The sequence below is a fragment of the Berkeleyomyces rouxiae genome (genome assembly GCF_048999995.1).
Source record: "Berkeleyomyces rouxiae strain 22BRR77 chromosome Unknown BrBRR77_ptg000002l, whole genome shotgun sequence".
Classification (NCBI taxonomy): domain Eukaryota; kingdom Fungi; phylum Ascomycota; class Sordariomycetes; order Microascales; family Ceratocystidaceae; genus Berkeleyomyces; species Berkeleyomyces rouxiae.
Genome location: NW_027396492.1, coordinates 2,982,486 through 3,010,471, shown reverse-complemented (window position 1 = coordinate 3,010,471; position 27,986 = coordinate 2,982,486). Strand labels below are relative to the sequence as shown.

The 27,986-nt window shown below is 52.0% G+C and overlaps 10 protein-coding genes across 10 annotated transcripts; 6 read left to right on the top strand and 4 right to left on the bottom strand.

The window, feature by feature from the left end:
* Positions 1-684: 684 nt before the first annotated feature.
* Positions 685-4,153, top strand: BROUX77_002403 (uncharacterized protein; the record flags this gene model as incomplete). The annotated part of the gene is made up of 6 exons (XM_073746940.1): positions 685-690; positions 763-834; positions 921-1,043; positions 1,123-1,972; positions 2,082-3,892; positions 3,971-4,153. 6 exons carry the CDS (start codon positions 685-687, stop codon positions 4,151-4,153), a joined length of 3,045 nt encoding a protein of 1,014 aa, XP_073607485.1.
* A 217-nt stretch (positions 4,154-4,370) lies between these two features.
* On the bottom strand, positions 4,371-5,136 carry BROUX77_002402 (uncharacterized protein; the record flags this gene model as incomplete). The annotated part of the gene is made up of 2 exons (XM_073746939.1): positions 4,371-4,915; positions 5,025-5,136. The coding sequence occupies 2 exons, from the start codon at positions 5,134-5,136 to the stop codon at positions 4,371-4,373; spliced, it is 657 nt and encodes a 218-aa protein (XP_073607484.1).
* A 405-nt stretch (positions 5,137-5,541) lies between these two features.
* BROUX77_002401 (uncharacterized protein) lies at positions 5,542-6,343 on the top strand (the record flags this gene model as incomplete). The annotated part of the gene is made up of 2 exons (XM_073746938.1): positions 5,542-5,719; positions 5,862-6,343. The coding sequence occupies 2 exons, from the start codon at positions 5,542-5,544 to the stop codon at positions 6,341-6,343; spliced, it is 660 nt and encodes a 219-aa protein (XP_073607483.1).
* A 524-nt stretch (positions 6,344-6,867) lies between these two features.
* On the bottom strand, positions 6,868-7,902 carry BROUX77_002400 (uncharacterized protein; the record flags this gene model as incomplete). Its single annotated transcript, XM_073746937.1, has 1 exon — positions 6,868-7,902. The coding sequence occupies one exon, from the start codon at positions 7,900-7,902 to the stop codon at positions 6,868-6,870; it is 1,035 nt and encodes a 344-aa protein (XP_073607482.1).
* A 405-nt stretch (positions 7,903-8,307) lies between these two features.
* On the bottom strand, positions 8,308-9,056 carry BROUX77_002399 (uncharacterized protein; the record flags this gene model as incomplete). Its single annotated transcript, XM_073746936.1, has 2 exons — positions 8,308-8,731; positions 8,806-9,056. The coding sequence occupies 2 exons, from the start codon at positions 9,054-9,056 to the stop codon at positions 8,308-8,310; spliced, it is 675 nt and encodes a 224-aa protein (XP_073607481.1).
* Positions 9,057-9,264: 208 nt separating this feature from the next.
* BROUX77_002398 (uncharacterized protein) lies at positions 9,265-12,594 on the bottom strand (the record flags this gene model as incomplete). The annotated part of the gene is made up of 3 exons (XM_073746935.1): positions 9,265-10,255; positions 10,314-12,384; positions 12,468-12,594. The coding sequence occupies 3 exons, from the start codon at positions 12,592-12,594 to the stop codon at positions 9,265-9,267; spliced, it is 3,189 nt and encodes a 1,062-aa protein (XP_073607480.1).
* Positions 12,595-13,201: 607 nt separating this feature from the next.
* BROUX77_002397 (uncharacterized protein) lies at positions 13,202-14,026 on the top strand (the record flags this gene model as incomplete). The annotated part of the gene is made up of 2 exons (XM_073746932.1): positions 13,202-13,415; positions 13,479-14,026. 2 exons carry the CDS (start codon positions 13,202-13,204, stop codon positions 14,024-14,026), a joined length of 762 nt encoding a protein of 253 aa, XP_073607479.1.
* A 430-nt stretch (positions 14,027-14,456) lies between these two features.
* Positions 14,457-15,635, top strand: BROUX77_002396 (uncharacterized protein; the record flags this gene model as incomplete). Its single annotated transcript, XM_073746931.1, has 1 exon — positions 14,457-15,635. One exon carries the CDS (start codon positions 14,457-14,459, stop codon positions 15,633-15,635), a length of 1,179 nt encoding a protein of 392 aa, XP_073607478.1.
* A 5,701-nt stretch (positions 15,636-21,336) lies between these two features.
* BROUX77_002395 (uncharacterized protein) lies at positions 21,337-22,607 on the top strand (the record flags this gene model as incomplete). Its single annotated transcript, XM_073746930.1, has 2 exons — positions 21,337-21,394; positions 21,454-22,607. The coding sequence occupies 2 exons, from the start codon at positions 21,337-21,339 to the stop codon at positions 22,605-22,607; spliced, it is 1,212 nt and encodes a 403-aa protein (XP_073607477.1).
* A 3,071-nt stretch (positions 22,608-25,678) lies between these two features.
* On the top strand, positions 25,679-27,922 carry BROUX77_002394 (uncharacterized protein; the record flags this gene model as incomplete). Its single annotated transcript, XM_073746929.1, has 3 exons — positions 25,679-25,729; positions 25,803-26,270; positions 26,378-27,922. 3 exons carry the CDS (start codon positions 25,679-25,681, stop codon positions 27,920-27,922), a joined length of 2,064 nt encoding a protein of 687 aa, XP_073607476.1.
* Between the last annotated feature and the right edge of the window lie 64 nt (positions 27,923-27,986).

Here is a 27,986-nt window from a genome sequence, read left to right as displayed (position 1 = left end):
CAGCGAAAGACTCCCCGCCCAAGTTTGAACTGCGCACCGCCCGCCCGCCCGCCCGCCCGCCATCCAAGCCATACCATACCGTCCGGTCCTTTCTGGCACAAGTCTCCTTCTCTCGCTCTCTCTGGCTTCCTTGAACTGCGCTCCCTATACTCCCAGCCAAGCGTGGATTCTCGAATCTCGACTCTCGACTCTCGCCTCTTGTGCTTGCTTCGCTCGGCATTGTCCAGCCCATGCAACCTCACTCACAGTCTCTTCGTTATCCACTAAAAAGCAACAGAGGGCCATTGTCGAGGCCTGTTTAGATAGAGCCTACCCTCATCACCGCCAGCTGTTCTGTGCTGTCACTCCGCTGTTTCTCTCCCTGCGCGGCCGGCTAGACTCCTTGTTGTCTGCTCTTCAATCTCTCTCCTCTCTCCCGAGCTTTGCCGACTAGCCCTTTGTCCCGTGTCGCCAATCCGCCCCCGAGGCCAGTCATCGCAGCTCCATTTCTCGGCGGCCCTGCTTCTCACTATTTGTACAAGTTACACAGAAAGGCTAGCAATGTAATCCTGCATGCACTCTCATCATTTGCTGCCCATCTCCGACTGACAATTGGTAGAGTAGAGCCCAGGACCAGGGAAAGCCATTGCTTGCTTATCCTCCACGTCTTGCAGTTGAGCGCGAGCCAGTGATTCATCTGCCACCATGTATGTAGGCTTCGCCTCTTGCGCACCCTAGACACACTTGGCTAATCGGTCGTTGGCCCCAAGGAAATTCGGCAAGCAAATCCAGAAGCGCCAGCTTGAGGTCCCAGAATATGCCGCCAGCTTCGTCAACTACAAAGCCCTGAAAAAGGTGCGTTGAGCCCGTTGTCTTCCTCCGCTGTATCTGCGCTCTGCTAACATGAGCTGCCTATCCGGCCTGCTGCTTCCGCCAAACAGCTGATCAAGAGACTGTCGGCTACCCCTACGCTTGGCGCAATCAACGACATCCACCGCCCTTCTACGCCACTTGATTCACAGGCTGCATTACAAGCAAACAAGGCGACCTTCTTCTTCCAGCTGGTAGGTGCAACAAAGACCAATTCTAAACGATGCATCACAACATGGCTCTAATCAAGCACCCGCCTCTTGTCTGCCACAGGAACGCGAGCTGGAAAAGGTAAATGCCTTTTATCTGCAGAAAGAAGCTGAGCTCAAGGTGCGGTTAAAAACCCTCCTCGACAAGAAAAAGGTCCTTCAGTCACGGCCCACCAGCATTGCTCGCCGCTCAGCCAAGTTCACAACCCTGGAGGAGGGCTTCCAGCAATTTGCCTCAGATCTCAACAAGCTGCAGCAGTTTGTCGAGATCAATGGCACGGCCTTTTCCAAAATCCTCAAAAAATGGGACAAGACGTCTAAATCCAAGACAAAAGAACTTTATCTTTCCCGCGCAGTCGAGGTCCAGCCCTTTTTCAACCCTACCGTCATCAGCGAGCTATCCGACCAGGCTACCACAAGTCTCCAAGAACTTGGCGCATGGCGAGACGGCGACCAGGTTAATTTCGAGGACCGCCAGGAGCATGTCGTCACTACAACAGTGGGCACAGGCGAGGGCGATGCCGACGTTTTACTCCTAGACACAGTTATTGCCGGCAACATTGAAATGCTCAAGGACCTTGTTGCTCGCATGAAGGCCTTTCTCGATTCTGGCGCAACGACCGAGTCTGCCGTTGTGGAGAGGATAACACGGGCCTTCCTTGCCTCCATTCACGACGCGCCCAGAGAAGCTCTATGGGTTCTCTTGGAAACAGGACTTGTGGATATCCAGTCGGAAGACGACATCAACGAGCGCAACTGCTTGCATCAAGCCGCCATATATGGCCGCTCCGAAATTTTGGAGTACGGCTTGAAAAAGGGCGTGTCGGCAGGACGCATGGATGTCTATGGCCGAGTCCCCCTTCACTATGCCAGTGTTCATGGCCGTTTAGATATGTTGGAGGTTCTACTATCCGGTAAGAGCTCCATGCCACCTAGGAAGCCCCAAAACCCCCCATGGAGTAGACACTTCTACCCAAAGGTCTTAGACCTACTTTCAAGAACGCGATACTAACTACAATACAGCGAGCCCCGATACAATCAACCTCATTGATCATGACAATTTCACGCCCTTAATTCACGCCATAATCCACGGTCGTTACGAATGTGTACAGCGCCTTTTACAAGCAAATGCCCGGCTTGACTCCACTTCAGATGCCGATCATGTACCACTTAACCTCGCCTGCGAATATGGCTCCGTCCACATTGTTGAGCTCCTCCTCAAAAATGGCGCCAAAATCGTGCCTGACGCAGAAGGCCTCTATCCACAACACCTTGTTGCGAGATCAGCGAAAACCCCAGAGATTCTTGAACATTTGCAAAATTACGGTGCCGACCTCAATCAGATCGACAAGCTTTATGGCTGGACGCCACTGGTCCACGCTGCCAGTGAAGGCAACGTCCCCTGCTTACAAGCATTGTTGGACTTTGGAGCCGACCCCAACATCGTAGATGAAAAGGATCTCACTGCCGTATACTATGCTGCCTGGGAGGGCCATTTGGAGTGCATGAAGCTTCTGACTCCGTATAACCCCCGGACAAGGGCCAGTCCGCTTGTCCATCCACCCTCGCAACTGTCTCCTATGAGTGGTGTGCTTGGATTTGGGCCCAACAGCAGCGTCGACCCTACGCCTATGGCTCTAGACTTGGATGCCATTCCCGTTCTCGAACTTCCTCCTCCCATCATTCCCCTTCGCCGTTATGGCCACAACTTCCTTGACACTAAGACCGTAGTCCAGATCAACTTTGGCGAGAGTGGTGATACGCCTTTAGCCTTCTTCCATGGCAGTAAGTATCCTGCCGCTCGTCTCACCATTTCTTCCAAGGCCACCGACCTCATCCCCAAGAACATCATTTTACCTTTCCAGGAAGACACGCGTCTTGTCTCCTTCCAAGTGGACAATCTTGAAAGCTTTACCCTCGACTTTGATGTCTTTCCTACATATGGCGCGAAGATTATTGGCAAGACTGTGGCCCTGCCGTCAACGTTCCGCAATAACTCGTGCAACATGAATCTACCTCTCTTTGATCCCAGACTGCGTGCCATCGGACAAATTAGCTTCACCACCCAGGTTATAAAACCCTTTGGTGGTAAGCCCCTGGAAATCACCGACTTTGAGACCTACTGGAAAGCAACTAGTCAGCTTGAAACTCATCCCAGATCTGTTGTAACGGGATCGAGCTTGTCGGGTGACTATGTCCGCATTTATGTGCAGCAAACTTCTGATGGCATACCTGTCTTGTGGCCTCGTTGGACTATCACTACAAATGGGCTCGACATCCCAGTCTGCAGGCTGACACTGGAACAATTCATCAACACCACTTCTTCGGGCACTGCTCGCGCTGAAGTGTCGTCCATCACAGGCCTCCAAATCGATTCCATCTCTCGTATTCACAGTGTTCTTGCGAATGCAGGCATAACACTGGAGGAAGCACTTACGCTGCTTCCTCATTGGATGCATGTCAACATCCAAGTCCTATACCCAACGCCCGAAGAGGAGCAAGCATTCAACCTTGGCCCGGCATTTGATCTCAATTCATTCACCGACTCAATCCTCAATGTTGTCTTTGACCATGCCCGTGCGCAACGAGGCCAGTCTCCCGATATCGTGCGATCAATTGTTTTTAGCTCGTACAGTTCGTCTTTATGCACAGCCCTCAATTGGAAGCAGCCCAACTTCCCGGTATTCCTGTGCAATGATCTTGGCCACGACGAAGCCATGACCGCTCCCGACATTGTGCAGTCCAGTGGGCGCCGCGCTGTCTCCATCAAAGAGGCAACGCGTGTGGCGCAGAGTAACAATCTTATGGGTCTCATTTGTTCCGGGAAGCTCCTAGTAAGTCCCATTTGCCGTGACCACACTAGATTGGTATCTACACACCTTCCCGTGCAGTGGCTAACATACGTACTTTAGAATCTTGTCCCGGCCCTCATTGACGCCATCAAGTCCAATGGACTGGCGCTTGTCACCGACCGCTCCCTGGATCCAATTAATGCCAGCCCCCGGCCAGAGATGTTTAGAAAGCTTCCAGAAGGAGTCGATGGTGTACTGCGAAGTCACGGTGTTCTTCGTTTCAACGAATCGATTGACATTTAGTTTGATTCAGTTGTTTGTGATTAGGGCTGTGTCGTGTATCAATAGATGTAATGATTTTCGGAGGTATACTTTAGGTAGTTAGTAGGTTGATTTCATGGAGCATGACAGTGCCTGTGTACTTTCATAGATCAAAATAGAGTACTTGAACATCACTACATGAAGCACAAAATGAAGCCCGTCTGCTCAACTCAAATAAATTTTGGTGGGCGTGCTACACCTACGCACCCTTATAGTCATACCTGAGAGCCGACAACTCCTCAGGATCAATGCCAGCCATCATCATCTTGGCCCCAACAACCACCCCCAGAATCGCCAGTGGTAACGCCGCCAAAATTCCATCTAGCCACCACATAGAAGCGCTTCTCGCAGGGCCTAGAGCCCCGCTGAGCCCCGCCAGCACCCCCAGCGCCAGATTAAGATATGGCAGATACATTTCCAGCGGTGACTCGGGCACCCATGCGCGCGCGCTGCCGCGCGGCGCCAGGAACGATTTGCGCTGGGGAGCTCTCGCCTCCGCTGCGCGCCGGTCTAGAGCCACAAACCCAGTAGCCTGCTGTGGTAGTCGGTGCACGAGAAAGCTTGTAGCCGCCAGCGACGTCAGCGCGAGCAGCGAAGGGACGAGGGTGCGCTGCGCAGTGCCACCGAGAACAGCGGGCGCGTAGGCGACACCCGCAAGCAGCGGGAGCAGGCGTAGGACGTGGTGGAACTGGGCGTTGCGCGCGGCATTGTGTGCGGCGAGCGAGCGGATCAGGGTTTCTTGTTCTGCGAGGGGGGAGAGGCAAAGGCACGGCAGGTTACGAGGCAAGTGTCAGCGGGGTGCGCGGGCACGGAACACTGCGGGAGAGGCGCGGCGGGCGTCGGGTGGGCGTACCTTGTTCGTCTAACTCGGGCCGGTCGGGGTGTAAGCTGTCGGAGTCGGAGTCTTCGGGGTAGTGGAAGGTCTTGCGCAGGCGGGCACCGGCAGATTGAGAGACACTAGCCATTCTAAGAGGGATCTGGATGTGTATATGACGGTTGTTGTGGGTGGAGGGCAAGACCTATGAGGACTAATCAGTTTAGCAAATTGGAGTTTTTCTGTATAGTTGTAGTAGCCAGTATATATGGTCTAGTTCGCAGAAGCAGAGCTCTGTTTGGAGATCAAAGCAGCCTAGATCTGTAGCTCGAAGGCAAGCTTGGACAGTGACGCAAGAATCATGGCCGAGAGCCCCACTCCAAGCTTGCCTCCAACCCTAACTCTAGCCATTCGCAATTCCAAAAGACCCTAACTGCCGGTCTTCAGACCCACTTCCTTCTATATGTCGCAGAACCTTTCGAGCGACATCGAAAGTTCGTCAGTGACGCATTGGGAGCTTTACATCGAAAAGGCACCATAACCAGCAAAAAAAACAATGTTTGCAAGAGCGCTTCAGCAGAGGGCTTTTGCTCGGCTGGCCCGGAGCCCTGTCTCCCGGTCGCTCATATGGACCCGCACAGCCCGTCAGGCGTCATCGATGCCGTCATCTACACCGGCGCCGAGAGTCGGCGATGGGCCACTGATGGAACGCAGGGCCGACCGCGAGCTGCCTGGTAAGTCAAGCCGAAGCGCGGGGACAACCGACGGCGGGTGGTCGACGCCGAAGTAGAGAAACAAGAACCCTGCTCCCCCCTCCTTTCTTTCCCAAGACTACTTGCTAACAGTATCCCCCCCCCCCCCGCCCCCCGCTTACAGATGTCCGCTCCATCCAGTTCTCGTGGTTTCGCTCGCTTCCCATCTTTGTTGGACTGATTGCTCTCTGCAGCGCGGCTATTTTCAACTACCAGAAAATGACGTCGTCAGTGACCAACTCGACGCTGTATGCACTGCGCACGTCACCGCGCGCGCGCGCCATCCTGGGCAACGAGATCTACTTCAAGCAGCGGATCCCGTGGATTTCGGGCGAGATGAACCAGCTGCACGGCCGCATCAACATCTCGTTTGGTGTCAAGGGCGACAAGGGCGAGGCCGTCATGACCTTTGCCAGCTACAGATACACTGACCGTGGCCAGTTTGAGACCACCGAGTGGAGTCTAACGACGCCCGATGGCAAGAGGATTGATCTTCTCGACGGCGGCGATCCCATGGGCTCCATCCTCAACACGGCGCTAGAGCTAGACGAGGAGGACTTGGCTATTCAGACCCGCGGCTTCAGACAAAAACCCGCCAATAACTAAGCTGATAATGGCACTTAACTATGTGGGCAGAACAGAGCAATATCAAGCACCTCTCATGTTACCGAGAGACCATTCTCAACCCCCTCTTCAATCCAATGTGTCTAGGTTCTTCAGCAGGTCTTCCGCCTAGACATCTGCCAATCTCACTGCTCCTTTGGTAGCAAGAAGATGCTGTTGCTGTGTGTCATACAACTGACTTTGGTTTTCCTCAAAATGAGTTTGCAATGGTCAATTTTGTGGCTTATGGTGAACAGGAAAAACAAGTTTCAATCACAGTATCTGTACAATATGTAGCATAGCTTTGGCGAACGCAAAAATATAGAGGCAGTCCCTTATGCCTAGCTCTTTCTCCATCCCCTATCAAATCTGTCTAACCAACTCTTCCCTGAAATGCGTTGACCTCGTAGATAGGGTATTTCTTCATGTGTGATAGTACAAGTACAGTGATGATGTAATGAAACAAAGCGTCGGTCCGGACAGCAGGGCCCATCATGCCCTTAGTCTCTCCCTCTGTTGAACCATCTTCATAGAGCCTCGGGCAGAACCATCTCCTGGCGGGCAGTCTTGAACTTTAGATGCATCTTGCGCGCATTCTCCAGGTTAGCCTCGGCATCGGGGTGAGCCGCAATCAGCTCGGAGAGAGCCTTGGCGCGGTGGATAGCAGGGGGAGTCTTCTTCTTGATGGCATCGGCTAGCTTGACCAGGCCACCTTTGGGGCCGCCAACAGCGCCCTTAACAACGACCACGCCAGTCTTGTCGTCGACTTGCAGGACCTCGAGGTTCTGCACCGTCGTGCTCTCACAGCCCATGCGACCCGGCATCTTCTTGCCGGGATGCACACGCGAACCACCGCCCTGCGACGGACCGACCGAACCAATGGCTCTGTGTGTCTTAGAGTTACCGTGCGACGCCGGCTGACCGGCGAATCCGTGACGCTTCATACCACCGGCAAAGCCCTTGCCCTTGCTCGTTGCACGCACGTCAACGTGCTGGCCCGGCTTGAACCACGACGGCTGCAGCTGCACACCGACGGGCAGTAGGCCTTCGCCATCACGCACGCGGAACTCGGCCAGGTGCTTCTTGGGCGCGAGGCCCTTGGCCTCGTAGTAGCCCAGCTGCGGCGCAGCCACGTTGGCCGCCTTGCGCGTGCCTAGGCCGACCTGCACGGCCCAGTAACCGTGGGTGTCGTGGTTCTTGGTAGCTACCACCTGAACCTGGTCGAGCTGCAGGATGGTGCAGGGCACGCGCACCTTGCCGACAAAGACGGCGCTCATGCCCTTCTTGATGGCGAGGACGCCGGTGCGCACGGGCGTGGTGTAGGCCTTGCGGGCTAGCGCCGCGTCGGGGCTTGTGGTCAGCGGCGGCAGGCCAGACTCGGCGGGCCGGAAGTCATGTGGATTGCTGTGCGGCGGGTGTGTTGACCAGCCGTACTTGACGGCGGGGCTGGCGGTCTGGGAAAAGAACTTGGGTGTCGCCGCCGAGGCCGGGCGAAGGGGGGCAGATAGCCGCAGAGGCAGGGCCAGGGCGGACCCTATGCGGCATGGCAACCGCGGAGCCATGATGACGATATGGAGGTCTGAGGATGGGCGTGGCGAGCGGGGGGGGACGGAGGCACGCAGTCGGGAAGCCGAGTCAAAGTGGCGGAGTGTTTGATGTTTCTTGGGGCAGCCAATTGAAGCCACTGCTGTTATCGTAGACCCGGTCTAGTAAGCTCAAAGTGGAATCGCATTCAAAGCCACACATCCGACGATCAGAAAATGGACGTCAGTCTACGATTTTTTTCGTCTTGCACAATTGTGTCTTATGATTGGTTGTGGGGCGGGTGCGGGGCATAGCCTGGCTAACAAGGCTGATAGAACCTGTCCGACTATCACGAAAGGCACATTTCAAGCTTCAAAGATAGGGCAAGGGGAGCCCTTTTTTTTATGTGTATCTCGTGAAAACCACCGACAAACACGATAGCACTAGAATCCATGACCACCGCCTCCGATATCGCTCCCCATTTTCTTGCTTGCAGTGCCCTTGAGCGCGTGGTCACTTGGGTTTGCCGCCGCCTCATAGATGATATTCGTGGGTGCTCTGCCCGTCTGCATCCAGTCGCCTTTGAAAGCCAAGTAGAGAATCTTTGTGACATCCTCCTCGCCATCGCCGTAGTTGTCGGAAAAAAACAGCGTTAGCTTCCGCGTCCGCGCAAACTGGGCGCGCTTGACGGAAAGCTCTTGCACGTCGTTGCTCTGCGGCAGCTCAAAGGTCTGGGTGGCGGCAGAATCCTCGGCCTCAGCAAAGTCCATGTCGTCACGGTTGGCAAAGACGTGGAGTGTGCGCGGCGCGCTGTCCGTCGTCCCGGTGCGGATCAGGATCGAGTGTAGCTTAACCTGGCCCGTGAATCTGTCAAATACACACACACTCCCGAGTCAGCGGAATTCATACTCCGGCGGCAGGGGGGTTCGGAAAGATCTCACGGAATCTCAATCAGCAGCTGCTCATCGGCACTGCTCCGGAGCTCCGGCTCCACGCTGTTCTTCTCGTACCACGTCTTCTTGACAATTCCACGCCCGCTCCCGGCACTTTCTTCATTCAGCGTCTGGATCTGGTCAAAAATAATGTGCTGGTATAGCGAGTGCTCCAACGCAGGCGTTACGTCATCGCTGTGATCATGTTCGTGGTCATGGCCACCATGCTCGTGGTGTTCGTCCTGGCAGTGGTGAGACATGGTTGGGCACGTAGATGAGAACGAAGACAAATTCAGATTCAGATTATATCTGGCAAAGGTCGACGAATGTCAGCCAAGGTAAAGACTGCGTGTCTATGAATTAATATTCCAAAGTTTGTGGCCCACGATAGTCAACCTCCATCTCTTCACGTCCAGATCATTATGCATTAACCCTAATTATACCCTAATTGCACTTCGATAGCCCTCTCTATTTGATGCCACCCTTCTTCTTCTTCTTTTTCTTGGGCAACTTCAAAGCATCTCTTCCACCAAAGACGCCCGCTACAGGCTGAGACATAGCAATCTTCGAGATTCCATTAGGTTGAGAACTAGGCTGAGTGAATGCATGAGTCCGTGCTTGTATAGACGGAGCCGGGATGTTGATTCTTCTTGGAGTCGCTGAAGACTGGGGGACCAGCGAATCGACAACCTGTGAAGTGCGAGGACCCTCGGAGACGAGTCCATATTTGAGTGCCTGGCGGCGCTTCTTTTCCAGCTTTGCCAAATGCTTTTTGCGAATCTCTTCTTCGCGTCGAATATGGACCATCGACTGTGAGTCGATATATGTGTCTGTTGAGACACCGAGTTCCTTCGGCCATGATGCCAGAACCTGATGTGGCATAGTCTCCTGGAGCTCGCCCTCGGCCTCAATCGATATGGCATACTGCGATAGCCGCTGGATAGCCTCGCGGCCGCGGGCTTTACGCTCGTTAATGGCTGCAGTGGCTTTCTGGCTCGCCTTGGCGGCGCTGCTGCTCGGCAGCGGTATTTGGCTGCGAGACATGAACCGAGGGGGAGATGAGCCCGGGACTTGTGGGGATGCGAAATAGTTTAATTGGGATGAAGATATGAGATCCTGGGGTTGCTGGTGCGTGAATCCAAGATTGCGGATGGAGATTGTGTTGGCTGCCAGTACCGCATCGCGTGCAACCTCTGTTAAAAGACGCTTGCGAAACGCAGACTCTCCACCTTTCATACTTGAAGTATGGCTCGGAATAGGCCATATTTGAGCTAGTTCAGCTTTCAAAGAATTCAACTGGACCAGCACATCCGGACTTTTAAAGGCTTCCCAAGACACAACAGTGCTCGTAACAGGAGATTGATCGCCAAAATCCAAGGAATGCTTGATTTCCGAACTCCAGCCATAGTCGTCTTTGGTATGGCTTTCTAGAAGCTCCTCGGCGCTAGCACATTCAATTCTATAACTGTTAGCTTAATAACATATGAACAACATCCCAGAATGTTCAATATACATACAATGTTCGGTACGGCAGTTTTCCGCACCTTGCCCCGTCCTGAATAACGACAAAAATTCTATCTCCGATGATAGACGAGTTATAATCCATGAGCTCAGAACCACCATCAAATGTACTGAAATATTTCTGCAACTGCATCCAAGCCAGAGAAAACTTGCGTTTGAGACGCTTCGTATTAGCATCACCAGCAGAGGAGTCCCGCACGATTTGCAGTTGTAGTTGTTGTTTTAAGGGGCGCATTGCAAGCTCTTCATAGTTTGATAGGCCATCGGGAATGACAAAGGCGGGTGTGATGAAGTCAATGTACGCCTGCTTCCGTGTCCTGATGATTTTGGACCAGCGATTGGCCAAAGCATAAATATTGACTTCGGGAGCAGTGATAGTTTTGGCCTCGGCTTCGGGTGCAACTACACACATCCAGTACCCAATCTGGCCTGTCGGACTGAGGGAGAATAACTGGCAAAACTGCGCTCTTTTCTCACGGAATACGAAGCCACTGGATGTCGAGCCACCTGGTTGATCATCCTGTGCTTTCTCTTGATCCGGTTTGCCCAGAAAAGGAACGTCATTGCGTTCACCCCAGACACATCCAGACAGACGCAGGGAGCTTGCATTGATGATGGCTTCAGCCGACTTGTCATGTCCATCCTGTGAGTCTATCATGATGGTTCGCTGGTGTAGTTGCACAAAGTTGGCTTCGTTGATGCTACGGAGCCAGAAGGATTTGACCGTCTTGTTTTGCTGTGAATGCAGTATTACCAGGGTTGTGGTTATATTTTGGACATCCGCGAACGACGAGACAGTCATTTGGGCTCCATCTTCATCTAGATAAGAGTAGTGTGTCGCCACGATCAGAACCTGTGCCTTCCAGACACTTGACTCGGAGTTGAAAGCATATTCAACCCAAAATAAGTGCCGAGACGTGAGCACTATGAAACGGCTTTCACTAGACGGGTCTATCTGTATATCAAGAATACACTCTGACGACAGCCTTGTAGGAAGTATTTTGGGAACAGATTCAATTACTTTCTTGGCATCAATGTCAACAGCCGCAAGTTTGTTTCTGTTCCATACCAACGCAATGCAAGACTTGGCCAGTAATTGACTCCCGTCTTTATCCTCTTTGGACAGGGTAGTGTCATACAAAGCAGGTGGTGGCCGGTCGACCTTGCAAAAGATAACTCCATATTGTTGTAGGGGAAATTTGGTTGGATCCGACGGATGTGGTAATATTCCACTGTTGATATGCCCGCACATTTGCATAGAAACATTAGCGCTATTTCTAGCCACGCTTGCTGCGCCCTGTATACTCCAGATCGTCCAATACCCCATCTCATCGATGATGGCCAAACGGGACGCGTGGGCTCCATTTGTCGGTGTGAAAGCCATGTTTGAATGCGGACGGCCACCGGTCTGACTGCTTGTAATGGTGATGAGAGGGCGGGGTTTGATTCGAGAGGCCATTCCGCCATTGACGACTCTCCCATTTTCAACGGGCACAGGTACAGTATGGTGCTCTGGCTGTAGTATTGTTGTGCTGCTGCGCTTTTGAACCAAAACCCAGTGCCGCCGCCTGGTTCTCTGGTCAACTGCAAACTTTATGGCTGTGATGGGGGCGGCATCATGTGACCAAAACACCTCCTCCTGCTTATCAAGTAGACTCATATTGCGCAGTCGTATCGAGATGTCATTGCTGTCCTTCCACTGGAACCACATATCCTGTAGCCTGATAATGTGTAATATTTCGCCTGCGCTGCCCGAGGTTTTGATTACCACAGGCACTGTGCCACGAGATCGAGGAGATTCGGATACTTTTGCAATTTCGCCAATTTCGAAGCAAGCTTTCCTCGGTAGCACTACCTGATCAGCATCAGATGGGCTATCTTCTTCGTCTAAAAGATCAGCAAGTGCGCCTATGCCGGCAAAAGTCTGGGGGTGGGCGCTTTGTAGCCATCTCTTCTGTACTCGTTTCACAGAGAATGTGGAGGGCTGGTCGTCAACTGTATCGGGATATTGGGCCGTAGGTGAGGTATAGCATAGTTCCCAGGGAGACTTGACCTGAAACGAAGGTGCTAGGGACAATCAAAAGTTGTTAGCCAGTGTCTTTTACCAATGGAAGAGGGGGCAATGGGTTTCAGGGCCGGGGCGGGCTCACGATTGTCGATCCGCTGACTAGCATAGAGATCACCAACAGAGCCTTCGGAAGCGTGCTCTTTGGGTAGGTATATGATATTCCCCGCATGGCCGTATTTCAGGCCGACCATATAGCGCTTATCAGCCATAGGGAATCGTCAACTGTGAGTACAAGAGCGTGAACCGGCTTTCTTGTGATGCGATCAAATGCATGACGCCCAAGCCCAAGTCTGGGAGGGGAAGCTCGAATGAGATATATGTTTCAAATGAATTGTGATAGCTGGAATACTCGAGTTTGGGCGGATATATATCGCATGTTCGATAGCGGTAGCGATGCAAAGGTGGTCGCAGAAGATGCCTTTACAAGCAAATCTCCAACTTTGCTTTGCGATCCGAATTTGGGATGGACTTTTTTTGCTTATCGATAAACACCAAGCTGGTAGTTTTACTGGGCCAATCGATTGGAGTTCCTCTGTTTATGGTGGCTGACATAATACAACTTCCACCAGGGTTGACCTAGCAACCAAAGCATCCAGGCGCAAGTTTGCTCTTTTCTCTTCGTGATGAATAAAAGTCGCCCTCAAACCAACAGTCTCTACCCCGCCATTTTTCCAACCACAAGGAAGCATCCTGCCCGTGTAACGTTGATGCCATCTTCGCTTTGATTCAAACAAAGCCCATTCTAAACTCTTTTACCCTTTGCCAATCTTCGACAGACCAGCCGACCCGAAAACTACCCGGTCCGATTCCTACACCATGTCCTTTGACCCATCCGCCTCAACCAGATCACTTCTACCTCCGACTGCGCCCTCAGTCGCCGATACTCTTCCCAATGTCAACTTTGGTTTCGATGACCTACGCGACCGCATGTCACGATTCACATCCAAGTTCGATGGCTATATTGAGCAGGGCCGCAAACAGGTGCTGGAAGAGCGCAATCAATTCCGCATGAATGTTGCCGAACTCCAAGGTAGGTCTAGATTGCTCAAAGCAAGCTGTTCACCTTCATGTGTATAACTAACCACCCGCGCAGAGGACGAACGCATGAAGCGCAAGGACATTGAAATCATACAGCTCAAGACCTCGTCTCTTCAACAAAGTATCGACAAAGAGGATGCCGAGACCCGCGAAATGCACGATGCCATCGCCTCACTCGAAGCTCAGCGCGACCGCCACTTTACTACGCGTGATATGCTCAAGAAGCAGATTGAGCAGACCCAGCGCGAAATCGACGCCCGCCTAGCTGCGCAGCGCGCGCACGCAGCGCAGCTCGAGTCGCAAGCGCGCTTCAACGTGCCCGAACTTGACTTTTGGACATCAACGCTTGGCCTCAAGATCGAGGGCGCAGGTAAGGACGATCGGCTCAAGTTCATTTATTCGCACGTGGATGAACGCGACTGGGAACGTGAGGCCTGGTTCGAGCTTTCGACGTCCTCAAGAGACTATGATGTCAAGCATTGCCGGCCAAAACTTGAGAGAGAGAAGATTGAGCATGTTCTTGACCGTGTCAATGAAACCAGGGAGCTTGTAGTGTTGCTAAAGGGCATGCGTGAGCTCTTTGTTGAGGCCTACAAGAGCTAATGCCGGGTTGTCGAAATCAGGGCTGGAGGGTCCAACTTGAGTCAAAAAGGGCTAACAGGTTGAACCTCTTTCGCTTGCCAATTCGCAATATTGTCAACTGGCGTGCGTTTTCTCTGGCAAACTGAGTGGCCTATCCTATCATTTCAGGTTTTCATACGAGGTCTGGTTTTGTGCGATCGGCGCAAATACGACCCTGCACTTCGCACGTGATGGCGCGATTAATAATCTGAATTCCGCCAAACTTCGCCCCCTCTCCCGTTGAACTTAGGCAGCAAACGGTTGATCTATCATCACCATTTGTGTATTTTCCGTGCCATTTCTCACATTTGAATCCGAATCGCCTGTCAACCTGTTGATAGCCTCCCGACTCGTGGCCACTACAGCAGTACCATTCACTTCACACCCAAAACCCATTCAGCCTGTCATCACTATGCGAAGATCAGCACGTCTTGCCTCGATGGTTGTCGATCCCATCTCCAAAACAGTTGAACAGGTTCCCAAGCGTAAGCCTCCAGCAAGAAACCCTCCGACAATGACTAGAAAGAGAAAGTCGGATGCTTCCGAAGCCATCTCCTCCCGTGTATCTACCGAAGTTCCCTCATCCCCTCCCACATTTGGCGAGTATGTCGAACTCCCAGAGCTACCAGGCACCCCAACAAGAAAACGCCGGCCTCAGAGACTCTCCGAAACGCCCTCAGCGCTTCGACTCGCTGCGTCTAATCTGACTGCGGCAACACTAGTATCTCCTGAGAGCGCTCGTATCGTTCCTCCTTCTTCACCGGGGACTATAGCGAACGATTTCAAAATCGATAGGATGTCAGTACACATTAACAACAAGGACACGCTACTGGAAGATGCCTTGCGTCATCTAGTATCAGTAGATTCAAGAATGGCGCCCCTAATTGAAAAACATGATTGTTCCATGTTTTCTCCGGAGGGTCTCGTGGAGACGGTAGATCCATGGGAGGGTCTGGTTAGCAGTATTATCTCACAACAGGTTTCTGGAGCTGCAGCAAAAAGTATCAAGCGACGGTTTGTCGCTTTATTCAGCGATCAAGAGCTTCCAGATGTGGTTGTTAAAAGTGAAGAGCAAGATGAGAGCAACGCAAACGGCGACAAGAATCACCCGGTATCATTTCCCACTCCATCGCAAGTAATTAATCGGGACCTTCTCACTCTACGCACAGCAGGTCTCTCTCAGCGAAAGGCCGAATACATACACGGCCTTGCTGAGAAGTTCACCACGGGCGAGCTCTCAGCTGACCTATTCGCCCGGGCGTCGTACGACGACTTAGTCAGGCGGCTGACAGCAGTGCGTGGTCTCGGCCTCTGGTCAGTTGAGATGTTTGCATGTTTTGTGCTCCGCCGGCCCGACGTCTTCTCACTCGGCGATCTGGGCGTGCAGCGCGGTATGGCGGCGTTTCTAGGGCGCGATGTAGCTCGGCTTAGGAGCAGTAGCAAGGGCAAGTGGAAGTACATGAGCGAACAGGAGATGAAGGATATATCGGCGCAGTTCGCGCCATACCGAAGCATCTTCATGTGGTACATGTGGCGCGTTGAGGATACGAGTGTGGAAGCCATGGAGTCTGGGACAAAGCCAGCCCCATAAAAGGCCAGGACAGCAGAGTCAAGAAACACTGAATAGGCATGCAATACTTGAGTTTTGTGACAAGAAACGGGGCATTGCATTGGTTAGGGTTGTACTATGCACTCTTGATATGGATAGTGAACAAGCCTTCTCGACTTCACGCTCGATGCGATGTGATAGTTGCTAAATATATGCACCACACGTTCCACACATGGCTTGCCAATATTGAGGCGTAAAATTGAATCGACCCAGGACTTGGAGGCATCTCATCTGCAACTTTGTCGAGGTTTAGTCTTTTAAAAAAAAATGACCAGTTTCATTCAGACCACCAAGCAAGACAGAAGCCGAGATTGGCTCCTTTCATTTTGTACAAATATCTCCTGATAGCGTATTCCATCCCTATTCCCGATGCCAATCATCAACGGAGCAGAAAGCAAAAAAACGAGGCCTACAGCGAAGCGATTATCCTTGCTGTCGCTATTTTCTTTCTTCCCTTTTGTCTAGAGCCATCCAAGGCCTTCCATCTAGCTTGGCATGTTCTTTTGTAGGTAACTTGGAGGCAAAGGCCCAAGAAGAAAGGGAAAGCTTGATGCTTGACAGCATTCCTGCACGCTGGCTGAGTTTTCTGGGCTAAGCTTCGGCTTCTTTCTCCTGATGCAACTTATGCTTTTATGTCGGCACATACATGGCTTGTTATTACATTGGTCACAAGGACCAGCAGGCGAGGGGGCGGAAGATAAATAACGAGTTCCAGACGTGACGGCAGAGCAAGGAAGGGGATACCTTTTTTGTTTTGCAAGATGACCTGGCTCTGAACCAGCCGAAGCTTCCGTAGGCTGCTACAAGTGCTACAAGGCAATTTATACCGGCATGATCTAGACTGGATGGGGGCCAGACAACGCAATTCGAGAGAAGGACCAAGAGCCAGCGCTGCAACATTGCAGGTGTGCTGCTAGGGGCACTACTGGCTCGAGTCATGAGATCACTGTGTGTGAGTGAGTGGGAGAGTGAAACCGACGACGATGAAAAAAAAAATAAGCAAGACGAGGCCGAAAAAGCCGTCTTCCTGATTCCTTTTGTCGGGAGCGGTCAAGCCTCAAGACCTCATCTCAAGACAGGAGCAACAGGAGAGAAGAGTGCGTGAGCCTCAGAGAAGCCAGCCCGCCCGAGTCTCAAGTGAAACATGGATTACAGCACTTGGGACAGAGCTGAGCAGGAAGAGCTAAGTTTCGCTTGTTAAAATTGCACGTCGACAGAGGCGCTGCCCTGAAAGCTGCTTGTGAAGCACTTGCGCAAATACTATGTAGTTAACTACAGGAGGCTTAGGCCAGATTGGGTGTCTAATTTCCAGACGCCGGACTGTTCATCGACTCAGACTCTTCTCCTTCTCGCGACTTTCAGTCTGAGGTTTGCCGATAAAGTCCGCACCACTCAGTTTGTTCACTTAGTGAGGTTATCAGTCAGGCTGTAAGATCTGCAGAATGGGCGATCAGAATTCCTGAGAGTTCGACTCATGGCTGCCCTTGTGTTCCTGCACAAAGACAGGAGTATACACAGCATCAAGTGGCCGTTCCCGTTGGTCTCTGGATGTAGCTCGCTCGTCTTCTGTGCGTCTCGGACTCCTGCTCGGCTTATGTGTCCCACTTCGCAGCTGGCCCTACGATTCCAAGCAAACGTAAAGACCGGTCCGGGCTGCCAGGCTATTGTCGCCGTTGTCAGTGGTCCCCTGTATCAAGATCCATCCTCAGTTGGTGATACTCGTTACTTCACCGCTTGAACAGATGCACAAATGCCTTACGTGCCTCCTGGTGCTCAATCCAAGTCTTTCTCTGTCCTTTTGTTCTGTAGTTTTCCCTGAGACGCAAATCAATTCCAAACATTGTTTGACATGAAACTCTAGCGTTGTCTTTCGGCTCCCTTTTTCCTTTTTTTTTCTGCTTTCTTTTTTCTTTTCTTTTTCTCGCCTTTCTCACGGCCTTCTCTATTCATGCTTATGCCCCGAGTGTTCTTAGTTCCCTTGGTGCCCTAAAAAAGGCAAATCTGCCAGCTAAAGCCGCCATAAAAGTTAGCATGGCTAGCGCTATGCGCTGACCCGGCTAGTGGATTTTAGCGACCCTTTGTGCTCCTTTGCACTCTGTGCTGGCCTAGAAACACGTTGTTAGGCAGCCCCTGGCTATTTGCTATTGACACGCCCGTGTCGACCATTACGTATTGGTGTCTGCATCTGTGTCTATGGACATCTGTGCGTGGGCATCTTCCTCACCAAGATCCCCCTCCCTTCTCTTCCCTTCGCCGCCAGCTTGTCAGCAGCCGTGACGCATGGAAAGAAAAGGAGGGAGCCCGAAAAAGACAGGCCCGATGTCTCGGTGTCACAATGTTTCGATCCGCACTCCCGACACAGCCAAGCTAGACGCTGGGAACTTGGCGCGTTGAAGAGACAGAAAAGCTTATCCATGGGAAGTGAGATCGAGACGTACGTATGTATGTATGTACAGTACAATATGCAGACGCAGCAGACACTGGCTGACTATCTGGTGTTTGGTCAAGGTCGTCCTCGTGTTCTCCGTCAGACTCCATTTCCAGACCGCGTAACACACGTACGTATGTTGGAAATTTTGGATGGAGTAGTTAGGGTAACACTCTACACCATAACTAGTTGGCTATAGTCATGTATGTATGGATAGATGTGTGTACATTATATCACGGTCGTGTTCAAGTGCTTGTGTCACGGGTATTTGTATACAGCTGCGTGTGTTTGCGTCGGAGGTTTCCTCAAAGACACGACAAAACAAAGTCGTGACGATGATGAATGTGTGCAGGCTGAAAGTCTCTCTTCCTTTGTCTCTCGGGTTCGGCAATGTGGAAGAAATGGTGCCGGGCATAAGCTTACACTATGCTTGCATGCTTGGAGATGCCTCTGGCTCGGCCCTGGCCCTGAGATGGCGTGGCCCGCGCTGCAGTACGTATGACGACGGCAGCGAGAGCCACTAGAGGGCATCTCATCCGACTATGGATACTAATACTTGTGGACGGTGGGTATCTCGCTGCGCTTGTGGTGTGGTCCTTCCTCTGCCCTCGCTCCGCCATCGTCTTCCTTGTTTTGCTCCTTGACGGCACCAGTCAGACGCGGCTGGTGTACAGTGCATCCTTTTCAGCTGCGATTGTTTTTAGGTCATGAATTATCTGGGTGGCTTCTGCATGAGATCTATATTTCTCTTTAGGTTTGAACAGAGTGTCGCATTACCATAGAATTAATTAGCTTCCAATAACAAGCAAAAGATTTGGTATTGGTTCATTCACTCTCTAATTCACCTAGTTAGCGGATTGTATGCAAGGGTTAGGGTTTGCACAAGCAGCCCCCGTTTTAGCCACTTCTGACACATGCACACAAAAATTGCGCGGCATTGTGCCCCAGTGTGCCGCCTTTTGTTGGAGGTTGAAACACTCAGGATAGGTGCGTTGTTCACTGTTGCATGCATTCATTGTCTAGTGCGTGGTGACAGAAGATGAATTTACCATGTAGTGAGCCGTTCTGTCACGAACGCCGCTGCAAGAGGCCAATCTTAGACTATGACGATGATGTTGACAGGCCTGGGGATCGTGACTAGTGGCTTGTGATCCGTGATGACTGGTTGGTCTGGTGTCAGTAAAGTTGTTATTTTTGCGAGCTACAAACAGGAATGTCCAAGGATAGGCGAGCTGCCGCAGGTTGACAAAAAATGAGGTTTGATGGTCTGGAATGGAGCCATGCAAACACACAGGAGGGAGTGCCGGCCATAGAGACGCATGTAGAGGTACAAGCACAAGCACAATACGTTGTATGCATAGTTACAAGTAGTTATGTGGAACCAAGCAGAGCCTTCTGCTCATTTTGCTTTTGTCTGTCTCTTGTCGATTGTTGTTGTTTTTGTCAATGTCTGCACTTCATTTCGGCATTGTTCTGCAAGTCTGCGAAACACGAACATGACTATCTATCACGTATTACATAAGCCCGGGCCGGGATGAGACGGGCCAAAGGTCGTCATGTCGTGATGTCGTGTTGGACACCATTATTGGCACCCATTTGATGATTGGTACCTGCATTCACAAGATTTTAGTGCTTGGAGTGTGCAGTTGGGTGGCATGGGCCCCTGAAGAGGAGCGTGCTATTCAGGATCCAGCCCTAAACGAAGGCCTGGGGGGCCTAAGAGACGAGGGGAACGTAGTAAGTAACGATGTGGCTAATTACAAGTAAACAAACACGTAGTTATGTATGTACACAACGGCAACAGCGGTATCAACAACAGCAACTGCAACAACAAGCTTAGACCCTGTGGCTAGCGGGTTGCGCTGGCATCGCCGCGGTCCTATTGGCCGTGCTAGGCCCACTCCCCAAATACCCCTGGCGCTTCCCTCGTTGTGCATATATGCATCGTCCGGCCCCTGCTTGGCTGCTTAGTGGAGACGACTTGTGCTAGGCCAAGTACCTCGCGCACCAAGAACAGCGGGCAGGAGTACTTTGCGCCACGGAACGTCCGTGGCTGTTGAAATCCATAAATGCGAGGGCTGCAGCGTTGCAGAGTCGCAAGGGCCCTCAGTGATCTTTGAGGAGGTGGAGGGGCCCCATCGCTGGTGTGGGTGGCCGTGGTTTCTCCTGGGCCAGGGTACGGCTCAGTGCTTCACAAGCCGCAGGCGTACATCCAGAAGGCATGTGTGCTGTAGACAGTGTGTATGTAGGCACTTGGGTCTCTGTTGGAGCCTCTGGAGTGACACCGGTACCTTGTATGCTGCTCCGAAGGCACGCATGAAAATCAATAAAATCAATCAATGGCGGCCAGGGAGCCCAGAGGGAGGCATATTGGCCTGCGCATTTATCTGCTGGTTTATCTACTGGGGGCTCCTCCGGCTTCTTCATGTATACTCCCCTTTTCCCGCTCTCCGTGTCCATGTATTTCTAGCGCTCGTCTTAATTTCTTTTCCTCTTCTTCTTCTCCTTTCTTCTTTTCCTCCGCAGACCTTTCTTGATTTAGAGGCTTCACACTTCTTCCTTGGTCACCCACATCTTGCGGCTGCCGTTGTTCTTTTTATTTCCTACATAGGCCTTTTTTTTTTTTCTATTCAACACTCTCGTTAAGACCATCAAAGTCCCACACTCTTGTGACTTTGTCTTTTGCGCTTCGATTTTCTTCACATAAACCATCGTCATCTTCCATTACTTCGGGAGACGACTCTAATATCCGACAGGACTCTAGTATTACTTTCAACCACAGGTATGTCTTCACGACACAACACCAGTCTACCAAAACCACCCACGAGCCTTGGTCCACGACATCAACACACCACGCACCCAAGCCAGCCAGCAGACTAAGTGAGACGCCCTTTACGAGCTTTGTCGACGAAAACTTTGGGCCCCGCTCCGCCATTGCAAGATGGCCTGCCCGAGGCAGGGAACGCCCATCAGTCGTGTGGCCATTGTTGTCGTGGCTGTTGCTGTTTCAGGAGCAAGGGCAGATGCGATTGCTGTTTGTGGCTGCACCTTCTTGTTTGACGTGGTTGCTGTGTGCGTGTGTCACTGCTCTTGTTTATCAGGCACCAACATTCGTCTAGGAGAAAGAGTCATACCAGCAATGGTCGCCCATGTTTCTGCCTCCAATATCTGGCTCCCGTGTCCTTCACCATGCATTGTTTTTTCTACATAATTTAAGTCTTCTGATCCGGTGCTAACGAACAACAGCTCTTCACAATGTACGGTTTTAAGGTCGCTGCCGCCGCTGCGGCTGTCTTTGCTGGCGCCGCTATTGGTGAGTTTTATCGGGTTGTGCCGCAACACTGAACCTCCATTGCTAACAGACTGCCATAGCCGAGGCCGATTGCGACAACTCTACTGCCACCTACACCATCACTGACGCTGCCGCCGCCACCATTGCTTGCAGCACCATCGCTGGTAGCATCGCATTCGCCACCGGTGTCGCCGGCTCGGTCATTATTTCCGGCCCTGAGGAGATTGAGGGTGATGTCATCATCAACAACGCCACCCAGCTGACCGGTCTCTCTTCTACCACCGTCACCAAGATCGGCGGCAACTTCGAGCTCAATGAGGTCCAGATCCTGGAGTCCATTAACTTCCCCAACCTGCGCTCTGTCGGCCAGCTGACTTGGATTGCCCTGCCTACCCTGGACACTGTCAACTTTGGAACCAACGGTGTCACCACTGTTAGCAGCATCCGCATTTCCAACACGTTCATTTCCACCCTGGAGGGCATGGATCTGGTTTCTGTCGACACCTTCCAGATTGACAACAACCGTAACCTGAAGACCTGGGCTACTGGTCTGAGAAACATCACTGGTTCTCTGATCATTGCCTCCAACGGCGCCAACCTGGAGATTTCCCTCCCCAACCTTACTCTGGCTAAGGACATTGATGTCCGCTCCGTCAAGTCGTTCTCCATGCCTCTGCTCAAGACTGTCTCTAACGGGATTGCGTTTTCTAACACTACCAACCTGGAGAGCATTTCTGCCCCCAAGCTGGAGACTGTCGGTCAGTCCGTCGCCGTCAGCGGCAACAGCGCTCTGACTAACATCACCATGAACGCCCTTACTACCATCGGTGGTGGTCTGACTATCACCAACAACGATAAGCTCGAGGAGGTGAACGGCTTTGAGAAGTTGACCAAGGTCGCTGGTGCTGTCAACATTCGCGGCAACCTTACCGAGGTTTCTTTCCCTGCCCTGAACGATGTCAAGGGTACCTTCGACGTCATCTCCACTGCCGATGTCTCCAGCTCGTGCTCCACCCTCAAGTCCCTGGGCTCGTCGGGCAAGATCCAAGGCAAGCTGACCTGCACCTCTGGCACTTCGGACTCTACCACCGGTGGCTCCAAACCCCTCAGCTCTGGCTCCGCCTCGAGCTCGAACTCTAGTGACTCTTCTAGCTCTGGCGCCAACGGTTCTGCTGGCTCCAACGCCGTTGTCCTGTCTGCCGCCATCTTCGGTGCCCTTGCTTCTCTTCTGTAAGCTTGAAAGCTTTGTAGGGGTTTAGGAGGATGTAAAGAAAGGTATTGTGTACAGAATGGTGTAGTACATACAGCACTCGTTGTCCGCAGGGGGATTGTGCTGTTTACGGATAGGATAATTATGGTTTTGTGGTGGCGTTTTATGCTCCATTTCTTTTTTTTATTCCCTCTTTTTGTCTTGACTTCTTTTTCTTTTCTTTCGGAACCACCTTGAACTTTGAGCTCATCCTTGCAATCCAGCGTGACATAAGTGCATCTTGATTGTCTGTGTTAGGGCGTGCTTAATTTGTGACTTGCATGAGTGCATATCAGAGAGTGTGGAAATGAACAAGACTGGTTTTATGGTACTTGGATCTTGATGTGTGACATGTGGTGTTGTGAACCTCACGTTGTGCATGTGGCGAATCAGAAATTCAGGCCCTGATCGGCTCGTGGACATAGAACATATGACGAAACAGGGATTAAATTCGCCAATGCACGGGCTATGCCATATGAGGTATCAACTTTCTTTTTTAGCAGATGCATCCTCGCCACGAATTATTTGCATAAAGTTATGCAAAGGCACTCCACGTACCTTGTCTGGCTCGTGAATAATCGGCACAGTTTCCAAGAAATACAAGGCTGAGCCTGGTACAAGGCTGTGACTCCTCATTCTAATGGTTGTTGCGTATTTGACTTGACTGTATTCTGTTGGCTTCCCCATGTTCTTGCTTTGTTTCGCAGCCACTCACACTGAGGCCCGAGAAGTCGGAGGTCTATGAAGGAGTACGGACGCCCGTGAAAATACGAAGGACCGAGAAGGCTTGGTGTTTTCCGGTATAATTGCATTGCTCTTTCTCTCAAACCTTTAGGTCACCATCAATAGTTTGGTTTTGGATTCACGCTCCGCGTGTTACAATACAGTTTGTTTCTTGACTCAATTCACAATTCTTTCCCGATTTAAATCGTCCCTATCAACTCACTAAGATGTTAAAGGTCTACCGAAATCACGTTGGTTGTTGTGTATTTTTACGCTGTGATCATTGAATTTGTCCTCATTCAACACTTTACTTGATTTGATTTTTCAACGCCCACCTACTGTTATTGCGCAGCAATACGACGGCTCATTCAACATTCTGTGCCTACCCCGCCTTATAACTTTGAAAATGTCGGAAAATAGCGATCATGACAGCTTTGATGGAACACATGAGGAGATTCAACAGCGTCTAGCGTTCCAGTCAGCATCAGAAGGTCCACAATCAACCCCAGATGAGGATACACAGGGAGCAGCAGCATAGGAAGTTCAAGATTCTGAGATCGTCGGTGCCGGAATATGGCCTCACATATCAGATATTGATAGTGTATGCGTGTACTGGCCTTTGGAACTTCATCAAGGCGCATTCGAACAGCTAGGAACAGTCCCCTCTTGACCAGGAAAACGTAGCCTTCCTTGAGGCTGTGAGAAACTGGGTGGATTCGAACATCGATGCCCCTAATGCGGCGGCTTTGAAGGAGAAAATCTCGGAAGATCAGTGGCAAAGGTATCAGTCGCATCACCGGAACCCGACGTTCGTCGAGAGCGAAATCGCTGAGCTACGTGAAATGGTAGAGGAGATTGAAGAGGAATAATATGGTGTAGTGTTAAATTGGCAAATGTGAAGCTAAAGAACCGGACCCCCATTCAATTCCACTGACATTTTGCATGCTTCCAAAAACAACTTCTCGATTTGAATCCATCACAGGTACTTATTCGGTTTACGCACATAGAAGTAGTATTAAAAAGTTCAGGCATCTTCATCTCAATCCAGTCATTCATCAGCAGGTTGACTTGGCGGCGCCGGCTTTTGCCTTCTTTGGGCCGTCCAGAACACGAAACTTTTAAAGCCACTGATGAAGCGTTATATCGAATAATGGCGTACGGCCGGGCTTGATGAAGGTCTAGAAACGTGCTGATTTCATCCCTAGTTGCCGGCAAAGAAGACCTGCTTATAACGTCAGTGACAGCTTGCTCTAGGTCATCTGTGCCCAGGCACCGTCACGAGAAACGACGAGAAGTTTGGGGTGTCATGATGTCTGAATCCATAGACGTCTCTGTCGGTTGACGTGTTCCAGGGATAGAAAGAGACAAGGTCTTGTCCCTCCTCGTTGGAGGTGGAGACCAAGCTGATAACAGGTTTGAGCTCGTTCCTAGCGCCTGTGAGTCTCTCTAATCTTTGTCACCGCTACAGATAACAAGCTCAACAGCGCCCAAGCCCTCCACATCTCCAGCTTCTACGGCCGTCAGACCGAACTCCTCAGAGTCTTCAAGTGCCTCCTGACAAAGGTCCCTCGTTGGAAACCCATTGCGCCTCAGGTAAACAACCGGCTCACCATATTTTTGCATTTAGCCTGCCCATTTTTTCTTGCTAGCACTGATTGCACCAGTATCATGGTCATAGGAAACACCGGTTAGATCGAGAGCTACGAAAGCCCTACACACCCTTACCATTGCCTCCACCTTCCGCTCGACTCGTTCATACGTGAAGGCCAAGTCCGGCCACCGGGCCGGCAAGGCGCTGGCTATTTCTGTCAACAGAGTCTCTTGTCTAGGCGACTCGTAAAAGGGAGGCTCTCCCTGCTGGCGAGAGTCACTCAGAGCCTCCAAGATGATAAAGGCCTGCTCGTCAGTCCACCGGGGACTGTTGAAAGATTTCACGGAGCGTGGGGCGGTAGTGATGGCGGCGGTAACTGGGTGTTTGATTCGACGGCCACGTCGTGTTGAAGATTGGGTGACAACAAGCGCATAGTTGTGTTGTTCATGGTGAGATATGAATATAGAGATGGAAATATAGATAGCAGTGGCTTGCAGTTGTTGGGGGTGTTGGTGTTTGTAGCCTTCACAGGAAAAGGTTAAAGGTGAGGGGAAGGGCACAAGATGGGGAAGATTGGGGTATAAATGGCCATTTCTACAAGTGGGGTTACGTTAGTTACATGTTTTTTGTCGTATGTTCTATGTTCACGAGCTGATCAGGGCCTGGATTATTGTTCTGACTTGGAAGAGAGTCTCTAGAACTTTTTCCGTGGCGTTTCCTATGGGCGTGAATCATTGTTGTCATGGCCCGCTCTCACCCTCTTGACCCGCTCCGTCCTGACGAGATCTCCAAGGCATGTATTACTGTCAGTCTGTTCATCTAATGTTGGGCTAACATGGAAATGGTCTGCCCCTCACCCTGCAAAGGCCACGGCCACTGTCAGACAGCACTTCCCGCCCTCTGCACAGCTTGTCTTCCGCGTCGCCACGCTCCACGAGCCGCGCAAGGCCGAGCTGCTACCGTTTCTCGATGCGGCAGCGCGCGGCGAAACGCCAGCTTCATGGCCAGTGCGCATGGCGCGCGTGCATGTGATGACGGGCGGGGCGGAGGAGGAAGATAGCCCAGAGAAACCGGCACAGGCACAGGGGCAGCTCCTGTTTGAGTTCCACGTTGACCTGAACGCTGGCCAGGTCGTCTATCGAGAACATAAAAAGGGAAAGCATTCGTATATTGATGCAGAGTTCATGGGCCGTGTGCAGGACGCGTGTCTGGCGGACGCGCGTGTGCAGGATGAGATTCTTAAGTTACAGCTGCCCGAGGGCTCGTCGGTAGTGGTCGAGCCGTGGGAGTATTCGACGGACGGCTTGAACGATGTGTCCCAGCGGACGACCATGGTAAGCTCTGGGTCCCCCCTTCGCTATTTGTTTCACTTGTACCAATTGCTACTGCTGCCATATTTGGACCATGTCCGATTCACCACTGACGTTGCTGCGATCTAAAGTGCTGGTTTTACCTGCGCCGTATCCCCCATCTAGATACAAACTACTACGCCTACCCGCTTGCCCTGTGCGCCGAGGTTTCCGAGGCTCTTGTCGTCACGGAAATCTACTACCTGCCATCGTCTGCCAACGACCGCATGCAACAGACGGCGTGCGCCTTTGACGCACGGCGCACTCACACGCCCACAATCGAGTACCACCCCTCGCTGCGACCCGCCGGCTCGATGCGGAGCAGCACAAAGCCGTATCGCGTAGTGCAGCCCGAGGGCCCCTCGTTCAGCGTTAGCGGCCACGCCGTTGCGTGGGAAAAGTGGGAGTTCCGGATCGGCTTCAACTACCGCGAGGGCCTGACTCTGCACGACGTGCGCTACGACGGGCGTGCGCTATTCTACCGGCTCGCGCTGGCTGAGATGTTTGTGCCGTACGCGGACCCGCGATGCCCGTATCCGCGCAAGGCTGCCTTCGACCTTGGCTGCGACGGCGCTGGCATCAATGCGAATAACCTGCAACTGGGCTGTGACTGTCTCGGTGCCATCAAGTATTTCGACGGGTGGCATGTTGCGGCCGACGGCGCGCCGTTGCGCCTCGAGAATGTTGTGTGCTGTCATGAACAGGACGATGGGATATTGTGGAAGCACACAAGTTTCCGGTCGGGCAACGCAGTGGTGGTGCGCTCGCGCGTGCTGGTACTGCAGACTATCATCACGGTAAGCAATTACGAGTATATATTTGCCTTCTACTTTGGCCAGGATGCGTCAATTCACTATGAGGTTAGGGCTACGGGCATCCTGTCTACAGCGCCTATTAATATCGGCGATCCAGTCCCGCCATATGCCACGCTTGTTGCGCCGGGGGTCCTGGCTCCCTACCATCAGCACTTATTTTGCCTGCGCATCGACCCCATGCTGGACGGCCAAAACAACTCACTGCAGGTGGAAGAGTCGCATGCAATGCCCATTGACGACCCAGACACGCACAACCCGTTCTACGTCGGCTACATCACCAAGTCGACCACGGTCGAAGAGGAGCAGGGCCTCGATCTCGACCACCAAAGCGCGCGGGTGTTCAAGATTGTCAACGAGAGCAAAACCAACCCCATCACTGGCACGCCCGTCGGCTTCAAGCTAGTGCCGGCATACAGCCAGAGGCTACTCGCGCACCCGTCGTCATTCCACGCCAAGCGCTCCGAGTTTGGCCAGCACGCTGTGTGGGTCACGCGCTACCGCGATGACGAGCTGTTCCCAGCTGGCACGTTTACGATGCAGTCGGTTGGCGGTGATGGCATTGCGTCGGCGATCGCGCGGCGTAAAAAGGAGGGCGGCGATGCATCGGCCGTGCGTGACCGCGATATTGTCGTGTGGCATACGTTTGGATCGACGCATAACCCACGTATCGAGGACTGGCCAGTCATGCCCAGCGAGAAGATGGTGGTTGGCCTGAAGCCAGTCAACTTTTTCACTGAAAACCCAGCCATTGATGTGGCTGTGGCAACACAGGCAGAGAACAAGAGCGTTTTGGTGTGCTGTGGAGAACAAGAAAACGTGTAGTATAGTAGGTAGTTAACAATTGTAGAGATTGGGTATCATTTTATGAAATGTAAAGTTACAGGTC